This window comes from Tripterygium wilfordii, chromosome 15 (assembly GCF_013401445.1).
Source record: "Tripterygium wilfordii isolate XIE 37 chromosome 15, ASM1340144v1, whole genome shotgun sequence".
NCBI classification, from domain to species: domain Eukaryota; kingdom Viridiplantae; phylum Streptophyta; class Magnoliopsida; order Celastrales; family Celastraceae; genus Tripterygium; species Tripterygium wilfordii.
In genome coordinates, this window is record NC_052246.1 from 12,521,469 (window position 1) to 12,537,059 (window position 15,591).

At 39.3% G+C, this 15,591-nt stretch overlaps 4 protein-coding genes across 12 annotated transcripts; 1 reads left to right on the forward strand and 3 right to left on the reverse strand.

The window, feature by feature from the left end:
* Nucleotides 1-296: 296 nt before the first annotated feature.
* LOC120016934 (RCC1 domain-containing protein RUG3, mitochondrial) lies at nucleotides 297-4,396 on the reverse strand. 2 transcript variants are annotated; one of them, XM_038869935.1, is made up of 6 exons: nucleotides 3,610-4,396; nucleotides 3,257-3,396; nucleotides 2,561-2,755; nucleotides 2,264-2,392; nucleotides 2,002-2,157; nucleotides 297-955 (listed from the first exon to the last, which is right to left on the reverse strand). In XM_038869935.1, exons 1-6 carry the CDS (start codon nucleotides 4,152-4,154, stop codon nucleotides 762-764), a joined length of 1,359 nt encoding a protein of 452 aa, XP_038725863.1. In that variant the 5' UTR covers nucleotides 4,155-4,396; the 3' UTR covers nucleotides 297-761. The 2 variants fall into 2 exon arrangements, with proteins under 2 accessions (XP_038725863.1, XP_038725864.1); XM_038869936.1 differs by having other exon boundaries at nucleotides 3,257-3,403; nucleotides 3,610-3,824.
* A 150-nt stretch (nucleotides 4,397-4,546) lies between these two features.
* LOC120016935 (coproporphyrinogen-III oxidase 1, chloroplastic-like) lies at nucleotides 4,547-8,503 on the reverse strand. Its single transcript, XM_038869937.1, has 8 exons — nucleotides 7,787-8,503; nucleotides 7,333-7,408; nucleotides 6,438-6,532; nucleotides 5,800-5,883; nucleotides 5,383-5,470; nucleotides 5,144-5,268; nucleotides 4,945-5,043; nucleotides 4,547-4,844 (listed from the first exon to the last, which is right to left on the reverse strand). The coding sequence occupies exons 1-8, from the start codon at nucleotides 8,339-8,341 to the stop codon at nucleotides 4,776-4,778; spliced, it is 1,191 nt and encodes a 396-aa protein (XP_038725865.1). The 5' UTR covers nucleotides 8,342-8,503; the 3' UTR covers nucleotides 4,547-4,775.
* Nucleotides 8,504-9,209: 706 nt separating this feature from the next.
* LOC120016026 (aspartic proteinase NANA, chloroplast-like) lies at nucleotides 9,210-11,380 on the reverse strand. Its single transcript, XM_038868592.1, has 2 exons — nucleotides 10,418-11,380; nucleotides 9,210-10,198 (listed from the first exon to the last, which is right to left on the reverse strand). The coding sequence occupies exons 1-2, from the start codon at nucleotides 11,008-11,010 to the stop codon at nucleotides 9,346-9,348; spliced, it is 1,446 nt and encodes a 481-aa protein (XP_038724520.1). The 5' UTR covers nucleotides 11,011-11,380; the 3' UTR covers nucleotides 9,210-9,345.
* Nucleotides 11,381-11,456: 76 nt separating this feature from the next.
* On the forward strand, nucleotides 11,457-15,420 carry LOC120016027 (phosphoribosylglycinamide formyltransferase, chloroplastic). Of its 8 annotated transcripts, none has more exons than XR_005471889.1 (6): nucleotides 11,457-11,984; nucleotides 12,947-13,058; nucleotides 13,394-13,492; nucleotides 13,665-13,796; nucleotides 14,103-14,222; nucleotides 15,037-15,420. XR_005471889.1 is itself a non-coding variant. In XM_038868596.1 (6 exons), exons 1-5 carry the CDS (start codon nucleotides 11,627-11,629, stop codon nucleotides 14,214-14,216), a joined length of 810 nt encoding a protein of 269 aa, XP_038724524.1. In that variant the 5' UTR covers nucleotides 11,462-11,626; the 3' UTR covers nucleotides 14,217-14,222; nucleotides 15,037-15,420. The 8 variants fall into 8 exon arrangements, 4 of the variants coding, with proteins under 4 accessions (XP_038724524.1, XP_038724523.1, XP_038724521.1 ...); XR_005471888.1 differs by lacking the exon at nucleotides 15,037-15,420 and adding an exon at nucleotides 14,691-15,029 and having other exon boundaries at nucleotides 11,462-11,984; nucleotides 13,316-13,492; XM_038868596.1 differs by having other exon boundaries at nucleotides 11,462-11,984; nucleotides 13,670-13,796.
* Nucleotides 15,421-15,591: the final 171 nt, after the last annotated feature.

Below are 15,591 nucleotides of genomic sequence, written 5' to 3' on the forward strand. Positions count from 1 at the left end.
GCAACCAAGTCTTGATTTCCTCTAGCCTGGGTTTTTTTTTCTAGTCATATCTCCTGCGTTACTGCTTTTAGAGAGCTGGAATATCTACATCAACTTTTTACGACTTAACGGCTAGAAAAGACCGTTTATGTCAAAGATTTCTTGTAATGAAGTTGATAGCAGGATATGATGATTGGCACATTAACTTTTTAATTGTCTTGGCCACGACCATTACATAGGTGGACGAGTGTAAGGCATTGATGTCCGAATAGGTTAATGAACTTGAATCATGGGAGAGATTGTATGAGGGGAAGAACTGAAAGCTATCCAACAAATAAAGACAACTGGATTAAACTTTTTGTTTATAGAGTTAATTGGAAACTGCCTCAAAAATTAATCTGAAAACAATGCTAAAGAGGCACGTTTACACAGGAAAATGAGAAAATCTTGCCAGTGAAAGAACGAGACTGAGAAACAGCAGTTAATCTGTCTCAACCAGTGAAATCAGCAGAAATCAGCAGCAGCATGTTGCACCATTGTAGTTGACGGATCGCAGAGTGCAAAACACCACACCAGCCAGTAAGTTAACAAAGATGAGTTGCCAATCAAGTGATTGTCATTGCAGATGCAGCCCTATTCAAATTTGCAAAACAAACCTTGATATGGCTCAAACTTTGCGTTCTATAAAGTCCCGCAGCCTCTGTTCATGTTCTGCCATAAAAATTTTGCCCCCGTATACCTTATTCTATAAATCAAATAACCATCTCACACCAAGATCGTCTTTAACAAGGTGACCTTGAAACTAAACACATAGCATGAGATGCACCTACTGCAACAGATAGCACTTTGTGGGGTCCCAACCCATCATCTTCCATTAGAAACTTGATTTCAACAGGAGATGGTTGCACCTCTGGAAGCCCGGGCACTCCTAGTTGAGAATCTTTGGAGTTTCCCCACATGTACAACTTCCCTGTATCTGTTACATCAAATAAGGGGAAAAAAGTGAAAACACACATACAAACATTACATCTGAAAGGTATCATCTCCAGTACCACAACTCTTTAACATATTCTAAGAATTGAAAAGCTTACAGAGGGGTTAAAAAACCACAAAACCAGGTAAACTTTTAATACAGCAACTTCAATAAATATATCATATTAGAATGGCCAGTTTTATATACGATATTACTCAAACTAGTTTCAATTAAATAACCCATCTCCAAACAACCCTTAAGACATAAAGAAGGTCAAGCCCATTGATATGCAAAGCAAGAAGATCACTTCAACTTTTCATGAATCATTAAAATCAATCCAGCCAAACTCAATAAATCTATATCCAAGATTCTCCATGGTTGTATGAACATCAAACCGCTTAAGGAATTTTCTGAATCGAACTCTCAAATTCAGCTCAAATAAAAGAGTTTCAAGTTGAATATCTAAGTGTTGGGTTGTTTCTCTACCAATTTGAGCAAAACATGACTATGAATGGGCATGGTCCAAAATAAACTTTCACGCCAACCCGTATTCACAATATAAGCAAACGATAACTTCTCAATTTGTAAACAAGCCAGCAGCTTGAGCAAATGATAAGTAAGTTAACATTTTCAGTCCGCATCATCTAAAAGATGTTCTAAAGAAGCCCAAATTTTCTCTAACAAACCATGAAAAGTCATCAACCAAGAGTATCATGGTAAACAACACATGTACACAAGGCTCCCGCAATGGGTAGGGTCGGGGACAGGCAAGATATAAGAACAACTTACCCCCACATAATATGTGGAGAGGCTATTTTCAATAATTGAACCTGTAACCTCTAAATTGTACCCCTGTAACTCTACCACTGGGGCACAAGTTCGCTTGCAACCACGGGTATGATGGTGTACAAAATTAAGGATATATCAAATCAGCAACCAAGTACATTTCCTGGCCCAAAAGATAACCGGAATTTCTATGCAAAGAAAATGGGTATAATCCACTTGAAGTACAGAGAATCCTCTACAAAAGGTCACATATCTCATCTTACCAGTTACAGCTGCAGAAGATGAACCTCCACATGAAATATATATGACACGCTCGTCAGCTAAGGACTCGATCATTACGGGTATTCTCTGACTGTCAATAGACGAATGGCCCAATTGACCATGTCTGCCATGGCCCCACGAAAGTACTTTACCTTCATCTGGAAATTACATATCAATAACAGATCAAAGGAAAATACTTTGTTGATGATTTTGGAAGTACATTAAAAAGATTTGCGGTGGCATTCACCATTGCAACTGATTTACCCGTTAATGCAAGAGAGTGATATCCACCACTTGCTATCTGAATGATGTGAACATCTTTAAGGCTAGGAATGGGTTTTGGTTCCCAGCCACCGACTTTATCTCCTCTTCCGAGCTCATAGTTAGAGTTTGCTGAAAAGAACTTTGTGAATGTTAGACATCATTTTATTATATGACAGAGGGAAGCACCATGCCATGCATTTCCAGTTCATAGCCAAAGATTGAAACTTGAGACAACTAGGGGAAAGAAAGCTGTAACACATAAAGCAAAAAAACAGACATCACGCAAAATGATCTTACCACCCCAATTCCAAATTTGACCATCCTCTGTCAGTGCCATTGTGAAAAAACCACCACAGGAAACAGCAGCTACAGGGACCGGTAGTGCTTTTACTTTACAGGGGATACTAAGACCACCGCCCTCATTTGGACCACGACCAGGACCAAGGCCCAATCTACCATCCCCTTGATCTCGACCCCATACATAAAGTTCCCCTACATCCAGTATAAATATACAGATATTTAACCAAATGGATTACCAGCACTGGGTTAAGAAATTAATAACAATTAACAACAATAGTTTTAAGTCAATTACCAATGGCCTCTTGTTTTATGAACTTTTACTTTTCATCACTGAGTTTAACATAAACAAACAAATCATCATGGATGTGTCATTCAAACATACACATCAACCAGAATGTGATGAATTCAATTAGACTAGTTTTTCAAATTTGTCGGCTGTAAACATAGTCCGTCCACCAATCCACCAACCAACTATCAAGTAAGTACACATATGGTATATCATACCAGATGCTCAAGTCTTCAAGATTTGAAATACTAAACATACAAGTCCACAAGTCAATACAAACGACCAAAATTCAGTATACCTGTTTCTGTTATAGCAGCAGTATGCACCCACTGGTAAAAGCTTTCATGATTTGAAATACTAAACATACAAATCCACAACTCTCCACAAACAAACAATCTTCAGCCTACCTGTTTCTGTGATAGCAGCAGTATGAGTCCCACTAGTAGAAATATGACGCATTGCACCATTCCAAGCTCCTTCCACCAATCTAGGGAATAGTTCTCTATGATAGACAGAATGTCCAAGAGCACCAAATCCACCATAACCCCTGCAAACTTCGTTTTTCAACGATAAAATATCAAGCCGAGCAGATCAAGAAAGTGCTCACTTCAAAGAATTAATACACTCAATCCCAATAACTATGGACCATCGTCAAAACCAAATAAACTAGAAGTACAATTGAAATTCAAATATATTATCAGTTGAATGATTGAATATATAATCTGTTGCAAACCCAATGAGCTAAAAATTCTCAACTGACCAAGTAAAGACATCCCCTTCCGAAGTAAGAGCGACCGAATGAACTCCACCGAGTGCAAGAGACTTAACATAACCCTCCAGATACGGATTCAAAGTCGGCAGAAAAGCAGGATTTTCATGCCCAAAACCGAGACGGCCCCCATCGCCTTTGCCCCACATACACACCTTACCATCTACAAGCACCGCCGAGTGGAACAGACCGCACGAGATGCCCACCTCCAATGCAGGAGAAACCTCGGGGGAACGGAGAGGGAGTCGGCCAGGGGTCTGGGAGAGAGTGAAGGAAGAGAGGCTGGGGAAGAGGAGATTGGCCACAGGGGCTGGGTAGATACGAATTTCTTCGATGCCGCCGCCCAGTTGCCCCGAGGCGCCACGACCCCACGAGAGGAGTTGGAGGGTTATGGAATTTGTCTCGTTCTCATCGTTTATTTCGGGGCTTTTGTACAGAATGGGGACTTTGGTTTTAGTGGCGGTGCCTGTGGCGGAGAAGTGGCGGGAGAATGCGGGTGTGAGGAGGAGGCGGAGGCGGTGGCGGAGGAGCGACATTTGCTTCACAGAGAGTTCTCATGCGCTCTCGGGTTTTAGAATGAAACGTCAAACGTGGGTTTTAGAATCATGTCATGGCCTGTATGGCTCATTCTAGAGCCCATAATACGGGGCTCGACTGACGGCCTTTTCTTGAGCTCCGTTTTCCGGATCGGTTTGGGCTTCAAAAACCCAAAACTTATTTTTTTTTTTTAAAAAAAATCACTGTAAGGCTCATTCTATCTGCTACTGTTTGTCAGCCTTGCTTTGAGGTCCGTTCAGTTCTATCTGAATCGGTTTGGCCTTGAATAAAGCCACTCTAATCGCAGTAGGAGTAGCTTTATTGATAATGAATGCCAAGATATTGATATCTTGCTTTCTTTCGTTGCTCTTTTTCTAGTTTGAATTCCATATCACATGAACAATTCATATATTCAGAGTGTATTTTTAAGTCTTCATTGCCAATGACTACTTCTACAATACACAAAAAATCTGGTGCTAGATCTATCACTTTTTAAAATTAGTAGGTTACAAGAACTCACATCTAATTCCGTTGCAAGAAACACAACTCATGCAGAAAGAAGCAAAGAAAGAGGGAGGGGGAAGGCTCAAAATGATAATAGAATACTCAGTTGAGAATAATTAGATCCATTCCTTTGGATTGATGCAAGCATCCAGTAATTTCCACTCTTCAGTTCCCTCTTCAGGTTTCTGCATACCAAAACAATAAAGAAGTTTTCCCAGCATATTAGTTAGTTTCGCAACTTTATTGAATGTCCATGGAGATTGATAATGATTTTCCGCAACTTACATGGTCATACTCCCAGCGTGCAGACAATGGGAGGGAAACAAGAATACTCTCAATTCGTCCTCCTGTCTTCAGCCCAAATGTCGTACCCCGATCATAAACCTGTAATTGGAAAAAATCAAATCAATTAGAGATGTAATGCTTGATAATGAAAGATATTCCAATAATGAGATCACAGGAGGTCCAGAGTTTGGCTCAATACCAAGTTGAACTCTACATAGCGTCCTCGACGCAATTGCTGCCATTGCTTGTGCCTATCAGAGAATGGTAAGTCCTTCCTTTTCTCAATAATGGGTATGTACGCAGGGACTACAGAGTTGGCACATTCTGTAGAGTATGAACAAATTGGGAGTTGTAAGTCCATGCAACTTAATCTTTCTCTGTTTAGGGGAATAGGGGAAAAGCCCAAATAGGCGCAAATCTTGCAGTGAAAGAAATTACCAGTGGCAAATGAAAGAAGCATCTCCTGATCATAGTCATTTAGGTCATCAAAAAATATTCCTCCAAGCCCTCGCCTCTCACCTCGGTGCTACATACAGGATTAACAGTCAACCTAAAGTCCATCAGCTTTAAAATCAATTAAACAAAACAGCATTGGAACAGAAAGCTCCATTGCACTCAATCGATTACATAGCTATATTTTGAACAACAATGGGGTCTTGAATCATCTAAGACCATCAAGCAAGCTTCCTGATATTATTTTGGCCCTCCTCTACCAAACTACAACAGGTCTGGAAGCATCCATGCATTCATTCTTGTTTCAACACTCATCACTGGTGGTTTGTTAAACTGCACCCCCCCCCTCCCTGGACAACCACCAATACCAGATATACACCAAAAGATTCAACAAGACCGTACCTGAATGTAGAAATAATCATCACACCATTTCTTAAATCGTGGATAGAAGGTAGGATCAAACTTGTCACAGGCTTGCTTTTGAATCTGCCAAAAAAGACCAATATCAGAATACTTTCAACTAAAATTATTAACTATTGAAGAACACATATCTAAATCTTAATTGCTAAAAATTTTGAATCTACCAAAGACGACAAAGATATTTTATTTTTGATCCGCCAAAAATACCACCAAAAAAATTGTTCCCTCAACAAAAATTGAATCATCATCAAATCATTTATCCTAGACAATGTTAGGGTCAGCCTGAGAATCCATTACATAAATTATTCTTCACCCATTCATTCCTATCAAAAGCTACACTTGCCCCTAATCCTATAAAGTCATTATCCTTTCACATCAGTTTCATCCGTATTTTCTTTTGGTCTCCCTCTTATCCGTTTAGCAACTCCTCAAATCAATTTTTTCTACTTTAAAACAGTACCACGATAATATCTCTATGTTGTACAATTCCAACCATCTTAGCTGATTTTCTCACATATTATCCTAAATGGTCTGTTCTTCTCAACAAAAATTGCGCACTAGGAATTTATTTTATATGCTACACCAACACATAGCATAAGTAGAGGTCCTAGAGGACTTACTGTATGGAAGTGTCTAACATCCTCCTCAACAATGTAAGCAGGAGTTAAATCTGTACCACCACCAAACCACCACTGCCTTGGTGCCCCAGGAACATCTGCATAATTCAATAAAAAAAATACAAATATAAATATAAATCTATAATCCCAGCAGTTTAACCAGTTTTTTATGTGCATATGTGACAACGGAAACACAGACTCATGCTGTTTTAAGCAGGGATATTTATGAGAAAGCAGTTTTGATAAAAAAAATTACATCATTGAGATCTTTTTGAATGTCCAGGAGCTAGAGAGAGAGAACCACATAAAATTAACCATAGCACTGTGGTGCTTTCATTCATATCATGGTCAAGAGTCATGAGGAAGACCATTGACTTGCTATATATCTTAGTCTTAACATATCCTTCAAAAAAAGTTATCTTAATATGATCATTTTTTTTGGTTCAATTATGTCATCTCACATTGTACAATTAGTGCTCCACATAAAAGGAAACAATTGTTTTGCTATAGTCAACAGGACTTCATACCAACCAAGGGCAGTTTGATGTCTTCTTATTGTTAGTGAAAACCTAATTGAAGCATTGAAAAAAGAAAATGCATAAAGAAACTATTATACCAAATGGCATAAAAAATATCAAGGTATAAGTGTATTGCTAGTTCCACTTCCAGAAGCTTGAAATTTTATGGAAACATCAATTTCCTTCTCTCTCTCAACTTACAATTTTTTTGGCTGATAAAAAAAATCAGACTTTATCTGGTTAAAGAAGAAGAGCTGCACTAAGCTTTAGGGATAAGACATTTTCTCAACAGAATGTAATACAGAAACCACCAAAACCCAACAGACAAAACTTAGAGCAATAACACAATAATCCTATTAAGATGTCCAAGAAGAGATTACCTTTTGGAGCATCGGTCTCAAAATATCGATAATTAAAATGCAAAGTTGGTGCAAAAGGGTTCTTTGGATGCAAGACCTGAAACATAAGAGAAAAAGGCAACTTTTATAACACGTATCCACATGTTCTTCACATGAAAATAATACAACGCAAGTAGCAAGAATGCCAGTTCCATATTAACATAGTAACTTGAAATATAACACACAGCAGTCGATTTTTGAGTAGTTTCTCCAACACTCAGAGCCATATAGTCTAAAAATCAATCAACACAAAGGCTGGAATCCACAGACAAAACTGTGTAGAGAACAACAATCTTCATTCACAAATACATGCATGATACGAGGCCCAAAAAATCGCCTTCCAATGCACAACTTTCAGAGGCCGAGTTCGTGAAATTGAGCTAAAATGACTTTTCTTTTAATGTCACAAAATAGCACAACAAATTAAGATAAATACCGAGCTGATCCCAGCTGCAAAGAAAGGAATGGGACCGGGCTTAAGGTCTGAAGCAGCAGCCTTGGCAGCACGATAGGCCTCAGGAGGCATAACACCGTACACAACCGAAACATTAACCCCAGCCTTCTCCCAAACGGTACCGTCTTGAAGAACCCTGCTAATGCCACCGCCACCTCCTGGCCTAGACCAGACATCCTCCTTAAAACGGCCACCGCCATCAACAGCCTCGATGGCCTGACAGACTCTGTCCTGCGCCTCCCTTATCATCGTCTCAAACCTAGCCCTCACCGAGGACGATGAGGAAGAAGAAGTAGAGCCATCGGACTCTCGAAGGAAGGTTTGTGGCCGCTCGCTCACCGGGATTTCCTTCTCGATGGCAGTGCAAATAACACTAAAACGACGACAATTGAGATTGTAATTGCGAAGGAATGGACTTCTGGTCGACACATTGGAACAAGAGAAATGCGAAGGGGCTTTCTTTGCTGTAGAATAAGAAGAAGAAAGTGGCGAGAGAGTAAGAGAGGAGGGAGTGGAGATAACGGTCGCTGGAGGCATTGCTGTTGCCGGAATATGAAGTGCGTGAGAAATTGAAGAAACTATCTCAAATGCATATGAATTGTTCGACGAAATGTATTTGCAGAGAGGGCGAGAAAGAGAGGGAGGTGAATGTGATAAGGCTCGGCTCGTTCTATCGCTTTCAGTCTATGCCCCCTCTCTCCATGGGTGATGTTGTAAAATACTAAAATACCACGGACTCAACGCCCGCGGGGTTGCGCCCACTGTTTTTTATTTTTCTTGTTGCTTTCAGTTTATGACTCTCTAATCTCTATGGTGTGATGGCCGGTCATGGTAAAATACATGGGGTTTGGTAGAGCTTTAGGCTTTTGTTATACAATTTAAACGTTACATTTTGCCTACGGAGCTCTTACATGGAATTATCATGTGTCTATTTCACACTATAGTATATGAGTGATTGTGCGGACTCATAAGTTTACTTAATTCATGCCGTATCAAATTTGGAGAGAGATTTGTGCGCTGTTATAATCGTAAAAGAAGGGTTCTATTTAGGAGTTTTTAACTATGAAGTGTACAAGCTAACGTATTTAGGCGATTAGTGGGTTTCAGGCATTTCACAACATTTATACCATATTATAATGAAGAGGCTAAGGTTTCAACTCAAAACCTCCTACTTCGATACCATATTAAGATTAATTACTTTATCATTCAATTTAATAAGTTAACTTATTGGTTTGAGACATTTCACATCATTTATACCATATTCTAACAAAACTAATGTATAGAGTCATAAAACTAATGTGTAGAGTCGTCATGTGTGGTCAACATACAAGTTTTTTGCACAACAAAAACAACTGACAAAGATCTCTTGATCTAATGTCACCCTAGGACTTGAAATAAGAACAGGTCTTGTACTTAAAAACAGTCTCATCATTGTGTAGATAAGATTAGTAGATCATGATCTAATATTTATGTTTACAACACAGTAGAATTTTATTGTTTTGGAGGAGCTAGCATCAGCCTGCTCCTCTCATCTTCAACAACTAGCCTCTAGAAAACTCAAGCGATTGCGATTCCATGAAATATTTGTACTTGCAATCAGAACGAAGAAACCCTAATCTCTTCTTTCCAAGATCAAACTCCCATAAATGATTCTGCTGCATGATATTACCTATCACAGAGTGTCCAGGAGTAGGAAGAAAACCAAGACACGCCACGCCCTTAGCGAGCTCGAAAACATAGCTCTTCGCTGGTGGTTTAAACTCAACTCCGTCCACAAAATGAAATGCTAACTTTGGAATCATTTTCTTCGTATATGATCCACTGTTAAAACAGAACTCCAATGGAGGTCCATCGACAAGCTTCGTCCTCTCAACATCCGCTAAACCAGCCTCAAACGCTGCCATGACAGCATCGTAGGCAGGGTCGGTTAACATTGTCAAGCTTGTACCAGAATCGATAATGGTACCGCTGTCAACGCCAACTTCCCATACTTCAGGTGCAATGTTTAGCATTTCGCCGTCTATGGAGATTCCGCGGACCTTCAGAGCGTAGTATGGATCGACGACGCCTAGGAGTAGTTCTGTGTATTTCATTTTTTCATATGGTCCTTCCTTTGGACGTCCAAAACTGAGAAAGTTGGAAATATTGCTTCTACTCAAGTGATCAACCAGGCAGTAAGAGAACTTGTTCCCAAATTGTGCAGCTACTTTGACAGCAAAAGAGTGTTTGTTGTAGCCTAATCCCATGACACCATCGACGTTATGGAAGGTCCCGTTCTTTGATTCACTGCAACCAATCAACACATCATGCAGTCTTACCTTGTGACGATTGTCCAGGCCAACTGTGACAGTCTCAGTGCCGAAGAACCCCAAAGTCATCGAACCATCTGCATAGCTATCATTGACATGGGGAGCGAAAATGCATTATATTATTTAGTGTAATGTTTGGTGATTGAGTTGGATATGATCAACTCTTTCCGTAACCAGAAGTTGCATTACCCCAAATATCATTTGTGTAAGAAAGATTGAAAAACAAAGATGGTGAAAAATGAGAAAATGATATAAGATTGACATCCTGGATGAGGGCGAATGCTGATGGAGAGATTGAATCTACCTGTAATCATAGACGCAGGGAGAATCTGGTTTAGGACATTCCTTCACGGAGAATGATCTCGCAAGGTCAATCTTGCAGGTATCAGACGAGCATGGAATCGGTTTAAACGAAGGGGACTGCCGAGCTTGAAAGATCCTGCCAAATTTCGGACGATTGTCCGGACACACCGATCCTATACACCCATAATGACAGTTCATCCAAGTTACATCGCTCGCTGTATCTGCTATCAATACAAACTTCTTCGGCGGAGTCCCGACTCGAAACGAAACGAAATACTGCCCCAACCCAGCATCCGCAGCAGAACGCATTGGAATCGCCGCATGACTATGGAATTTTGACAATAAATCCTCACCAATACTCCGATCAAACTCAATGGCCATCCTTCCTTTGCTGAGCCGATTCTGCCTCATTTTCTGCCTCGCATAGTCGCTCTCCACTAACTGTTTGATTCGATCTGGAGAATCGCTGCTTGTTCCGCTGATCTGGGGTGAGTCCTTGTGGATCATTACCTCAACAGGTGCTGTGGTTCCAGGAAGGAATTTGACTGAAAATAACAGAATGAATAGCCATAGGAGAGACCATGAAGCATCCATGGTGAGGGAGGATGGAGAGGAAGAAGAAGAACCCAAAATTGGATGGAAAAAAGTTTGAGAAAAAGAGAGGAGGAACTGGGAAGGGAAAAGTCTTGATCTGCATTTGTGGGTGTCCTCAAAACCAGCAACACCATCTTCAATGCTCTAAAAATAGTTTGGCAGTTGAGAACTCGAGATACAAATGTCTTCTGTTTATATAGAAAGCGCAAGACACAAAATTACAGTTATTTATTCAAAGATGTCCTTAAAGAAGTCCAAGACACCAAACCAAGCCCACATAACAAGAACCTCGTAGCCAGCAATCCTGACGAAACCCAAAACCCCCAATGGCTCACGAGAAGTTCACATAAGGCCTAAAGGTACAGCCCATTGAAAAGTTAGCCACCTGCAAAAAAAAAACTTTAGCAAAATGTTTCCTTCCTTCCTAGTTCCTCCTCTGTTTGCATCAACTCGCCAGTGAAGAATCTCATCCCTACTATAGTCCACACTCGCATGTACCACAGTGCCAAAAAGGTCCAAGAGCCTCCTCCATCACAACCCAACCCTAGCGTCACCCCAGTTCTGCTCGCAGAGCTTTCCCCTTGAAGAGCATCCATACTCAGACTTCTCCAATTCGATGAAAGCTCAAAACTTTCGCTCTGGGTTTTGCTCAAATCCGTCAATTTCGGTACCCCCAAAGCACTCCTTAAAATTACCTTCGATTTCATCTATTTGTGTTACTCAATCCCGCAAGTGGACCCAATCCATCTCTACTGTAAAGGCATGGTCAGAGAATAGATTACAGTGTAGAAACTGTGTGGAGAAGCAAGCAAACGATGTCGTGTTAGCCGAGGAGGATTTGGAATATGGGGTTAAAAGGAAGAAGTTTGCGGTTTTTGTGTCCGGCGGCGGTTCCAACTTCAAATCCATTAACGAGGCATGTGGTGCAGGATTGGTTCTTGGAGATGTCGTCGTTTTGGTTACGAACAAACAGGGTAATATTGCTTGCTTTTGCTTGGTTAACTTAAATTTTACTTTTTCTTTGTTTTTGTGAACTTTTATTTGTTTTGTGCTACCAGAATGCTTTTTGTAAGCTTCATTAATTCTGTATACACTTCTAGTTGTAATCGTAGAACTTGTTGAATTACCTTTTTTTTGTTATTGTTTTGGTATTCAAAGCAGTTCTACTACTAATTTATGCCTTCTTGTGAATGGTTTTTCATTTGATAGACTTTATGGGCACTTGAACCTTAGTGTCTGTAGGTGTGTTTTATTGATTTTATTGGATGTAATAACTCTTTACAAGCGGGGCATGGAAATGGGCAATGTCACCTAGTTTCTAACTTCATTCTCATGATATGTTGTGTTACTTGGAAACTGATGAAAATATGAATCTTTGTGGTTGTTCCGTTTCCTGTTTGTTTATATGAAGCCATAAAGTAAGACAGTATGGGAGCACAAGGGGTCAAAGTTGCAAGTCCATAAAAGTTTGTAGTGTGCATGATGGAACTTCTTCTGGGCGTTACTTGGTGTGAACGCTAAGCTTCTTTCTTTGTTCACATAAGCTGGCATATAAGAAATGAACCAACTAATAACTAAAATAAACTTGAATCTTGATCTATAATTACATGACTTGATGATTGAAGTTAGTTTTTGACCACTATGAATGGAGGCAGTCCTTGAGCCATCTTAGAGCCTAGCATGGACTTGTTCAGAGTAATTCTGGTGGGAACTAAGAAACTTTCCTACTCAGAGGTCATCAGATGCATAATTTTGGCTGCATTGTCATTGCCTTCAGTTTAGACCACTTGCTAAAGAAAGCTCAATCATCTAATTGATTGATTACGCACTTGAACCACTCATTCGATGCCTGAACTGAACTAATTATTTGCAATATTGCCTTCAATTACATTGTCAGTTTAGACCACTATCTAATTCTGTGTAATGGATGTGGCAGGTTGTGGAGGAGCAGAGTATGCTAGAACTAAGGGTATCCCAGTTATATTGTTTCCTAAAGCAAAAGATGAACCCAATGGATTGTCTCCAACAGACCTTGTAAATGCTCTTAGGTCAGATTTTTCTGCCAAAAAGTTTGCTCATTATTGTCTGCCTTTAATTTTTAACTTGGGCACTTATCAGTAGTCCTGCTTTTGTTGTTTGGTAACCTCAGAAAAGGATCTATACCATTTCTTATTTTCAATTTGCATTGGAAAAGGAACTTTGGACTCCAACAATTTTCTTCCTTTCTCTAGTCTCTACCAGTACTGAAATGTTCTAAGGAAGTTATTGGGGCAATCATTCCTATTTGATGCGTATTGTTAAGCAGGGGATTTGAGGTTGACTTTATTCTTCTTGCCGGGTATGTAAAGCTTATACCGTTGGAGTTGATTCGAGCTTATCCCAGATCTATTTTAAATATCCATCCAGCGCTCCTTCCAGCTTTTGGAGGCAAAGGCTATTATGGTATGAAGGTGCATGAAGCAGTTGTTGCTTCTGGAGCAAGGTACTTTGAGGCATTTGGTGTCACAAATGCCATTTCTTTCCTGCATTATTCTATTTACTGGCAACAAATGTTCACTCCTTATACAGTGCAACTTTCTTGTTTTCACATGTATTTCAAAAATTCTTTAGTTATATTTTAATCTTTTTGTTACTGTTTTTGTATTCTGTGCCTGAACAGATACTCTGGTCCAACTATTCATTTTGTTGATGAGCATTATGACACCGGACGCATCCTTGCTCAAAGGGTTGTGCCTGTGCTTGCAAATGACAGTCCAAAAGAGCTGGCTGCAAGGGTTCTTCGAGAGGTAATAATACTAATAACACATTAAGGTTATGAATCACCATCACTTTCACTTGTCTACAATCAAATTGAGTTTTCCATGTCAGAATATAATCTTTGAATTACTTGTAGCATACAATTCCTGTGGTTTTAAGTAATCTGTATTTTATTTTTTTGAATTCAATAATTCAACTCGAATTATACTTTATACATACAAAAATGTCTGACTAGATGAAAAGATATTTTAGTTCTTGTTTGACACTTTATACTGAATATTAATTTAGTTCTATTCGTATCTTGTGAACCATGTTCTCTCTTATTATAATTGCAGGAGCATAAGTTATACGTCGAGGTAGTGGCGGCATTATGTGAAGAGAGGATATTTTGGAGAGAAGACGGTGTCCCCCTCATTCGGGACAAAGATGACCCGAATGAATATATTTAGTTTCTGGTATGATCTTATGATACATAATATAACTACTTCTCAGTGTTAGCCTTTATACATTTGGTGTGTTCAGGCTTAAATGATGGTCTTTTGCCAAATCTTATGCATTTGATTACTCACCTCTATAAAAACTAGAAACTGTACTAATAAACACCAATCTTATCAATTTTTATTAGTACTTAAAACTAGTAAAGTGTACTAAATATATGCTACCTGAAATTGAGCACATGTGAGAATCATGAAGTGCCTGTTGACTTGATCAGAGCTAAGGGGAGATTTCTTTAACAAGGAAGTTATTAGTGAAGGCTGCCAATGGTATTAGTTGTTAGTTCTAGACAGTGTTCTAGATTCTAATAATTAGACTTACGATTCGGGATTATGACTGCTGACTAAGCTTTTGGGGTTTTGTTTGCATGAGCAGCTCTTGACCTTCCTTGGGAGCTTAATATTCTGAATGAACTGAATTTTGTACAGGGAGTTCAAAAAATTCAAGGAGTTACTGCGATGGATCTTTGGAGGGACTTTGGGCTGTTTTGCGTACTGCTGTATATTTGTAGAATTGAAATGAAAATCCGTGCTTGAAATGATGATCATCTAGCCTTTTAAACCCAACTCTTGGACATTTCAAATTTTGAATGGTACTTGTGTGTTTAATGGAATGAACTTTTGGTGGAGCAGCTAAAGCTGTACTGTTTGCCAAATATGTTCACTAGCTTGTTGAAAATTTTCAAAAAATTTCGTCTGTTAGCAAATTTTGCTTCTGATTCTTTGCCAATAAATTTCAGGTAACTGAAGTTTGTGCTTGGTTTGCACTTTGCAGGCTTATAAGTTATAACTTACCGCTCCCTTGAACTCTGCAGCCATATTTTGAAACTGTTGACTATTTGAGCATAAATAGAGGAGATGGCTGAAGGATTATCAAGCTTTTGGAGTCCAGCCACATCCACGATCGAGTGTTGTGAGACCAATTATTCCCTCTCTTCTTATATTGCGGAATTTTACAACACCCTATCGAACATTCAGCAATCATTTTTGCACTTGTTGGCCTTATAAATGCATTAAGATGAACGGTTTGAGAAGAAATTCACAGTTCTTGACATATCCAATATGATACTTTCTATTGGAATCATGTTATATCATCAAGCTACATTGCAATAAGTGTATGAATCACTTTCATCTATTTATTTTGTTGGTTGTTCCCTTACATTATTGGTTTCTTAGAATTGACAAACTAAATTAATTAGGCCAATAGCTTTGCAGAGTTCCTACGGCATCTGCTCTTATATATATGTACACTAGCAATTAACCCGTGTTTCGCCATGGTTGTTGCATTGGTACTTAATAGTATTTGGAATCATCAATTTAGCAAATCTAT

Excerpts from the sequence above, each read along its gene's own strand:
- LOC120016934 (XM_038869935.1), bottom strand. The coding sequence starts at position 4,154 with ATGTCGCTCCTCCGCCACCGCCTCCGCCTCCTCCTCACACCCGCATTC. Across the intron at positions 3,397-3,609 it reads GAAGGGGATGTCTTTACTTG|GGGTTATGGTGGATTTGGTG; the intron begins GTCAGTTGAGAA and ends CGAAGTTTGCAG. Across the intron at positions 956-2,001 it reads ATCTTCTGCAGCTGTAACTG|ATACAGGGAAGTTGTACATG; the intron begins GTAAGATGAGAT and ends TTGATGTAACAG.
- LOC120016026 (XM_038868592.1), bottom strand. The coding sequence starts at position 11,010 with ATGGATGCTTCATGGTCTCTCCTATGGCTATTCATTCTGTTATTTTCA. Across the intron at positions 10,199-10,417 it reads CCCTGCGTCTATGATTACAG|CTATGCAGATGGTTCGATGA; the intron begins GTAGATTCAATC and ends TGTCAATGATAG.
- LOC120016027 (XM_038868595.1), top strand. The coding sequence starts at position 11,627 with ATGAAAGCTCAAAACTTTCGCTCTGGGTTTTGCTCAAATCCGTCAATT. Across the intron at positions 11,985-12,946 it reads TTTGGTTACGAACAAACAGG|GTTGTGGAGGAGCAGAGTAT; the intron begins GTAATATTGCTT and ends TGGATGTGGCAG. Across the intron at positions 13,059-13,315 it reads GACCTTGTAAATGCTCTTAG|GGGATTTGAGGTTGACTTTA; the intron begins GTCAGATTTTTC and ends ATTGTTAAGCAG.
- LOC120016935 (XM_038869937.1), bottom strand. The coding sequence starts at position 8,341 with ATGCCTCCAGCGACCGTTATCTCCACTCCCTCCTCTCTTACTCTCTCG. Across the intron at positions 7,409-7,786 it reads TTGCAGCTGGGATCAGCTCG|GTCTTGCATCCAAAGAACCC; the intron begins GTATTTATCTTA and ends CTTATGTTTCAG. Across the intron at positions 5,884-6,437 it reads ATGTTAGACACTTCCATACA|ATTCAAAAGCAAGCCTGTGA; the intron begins GTAAGTCCTCTA and ends CTTTTTTGGCAG.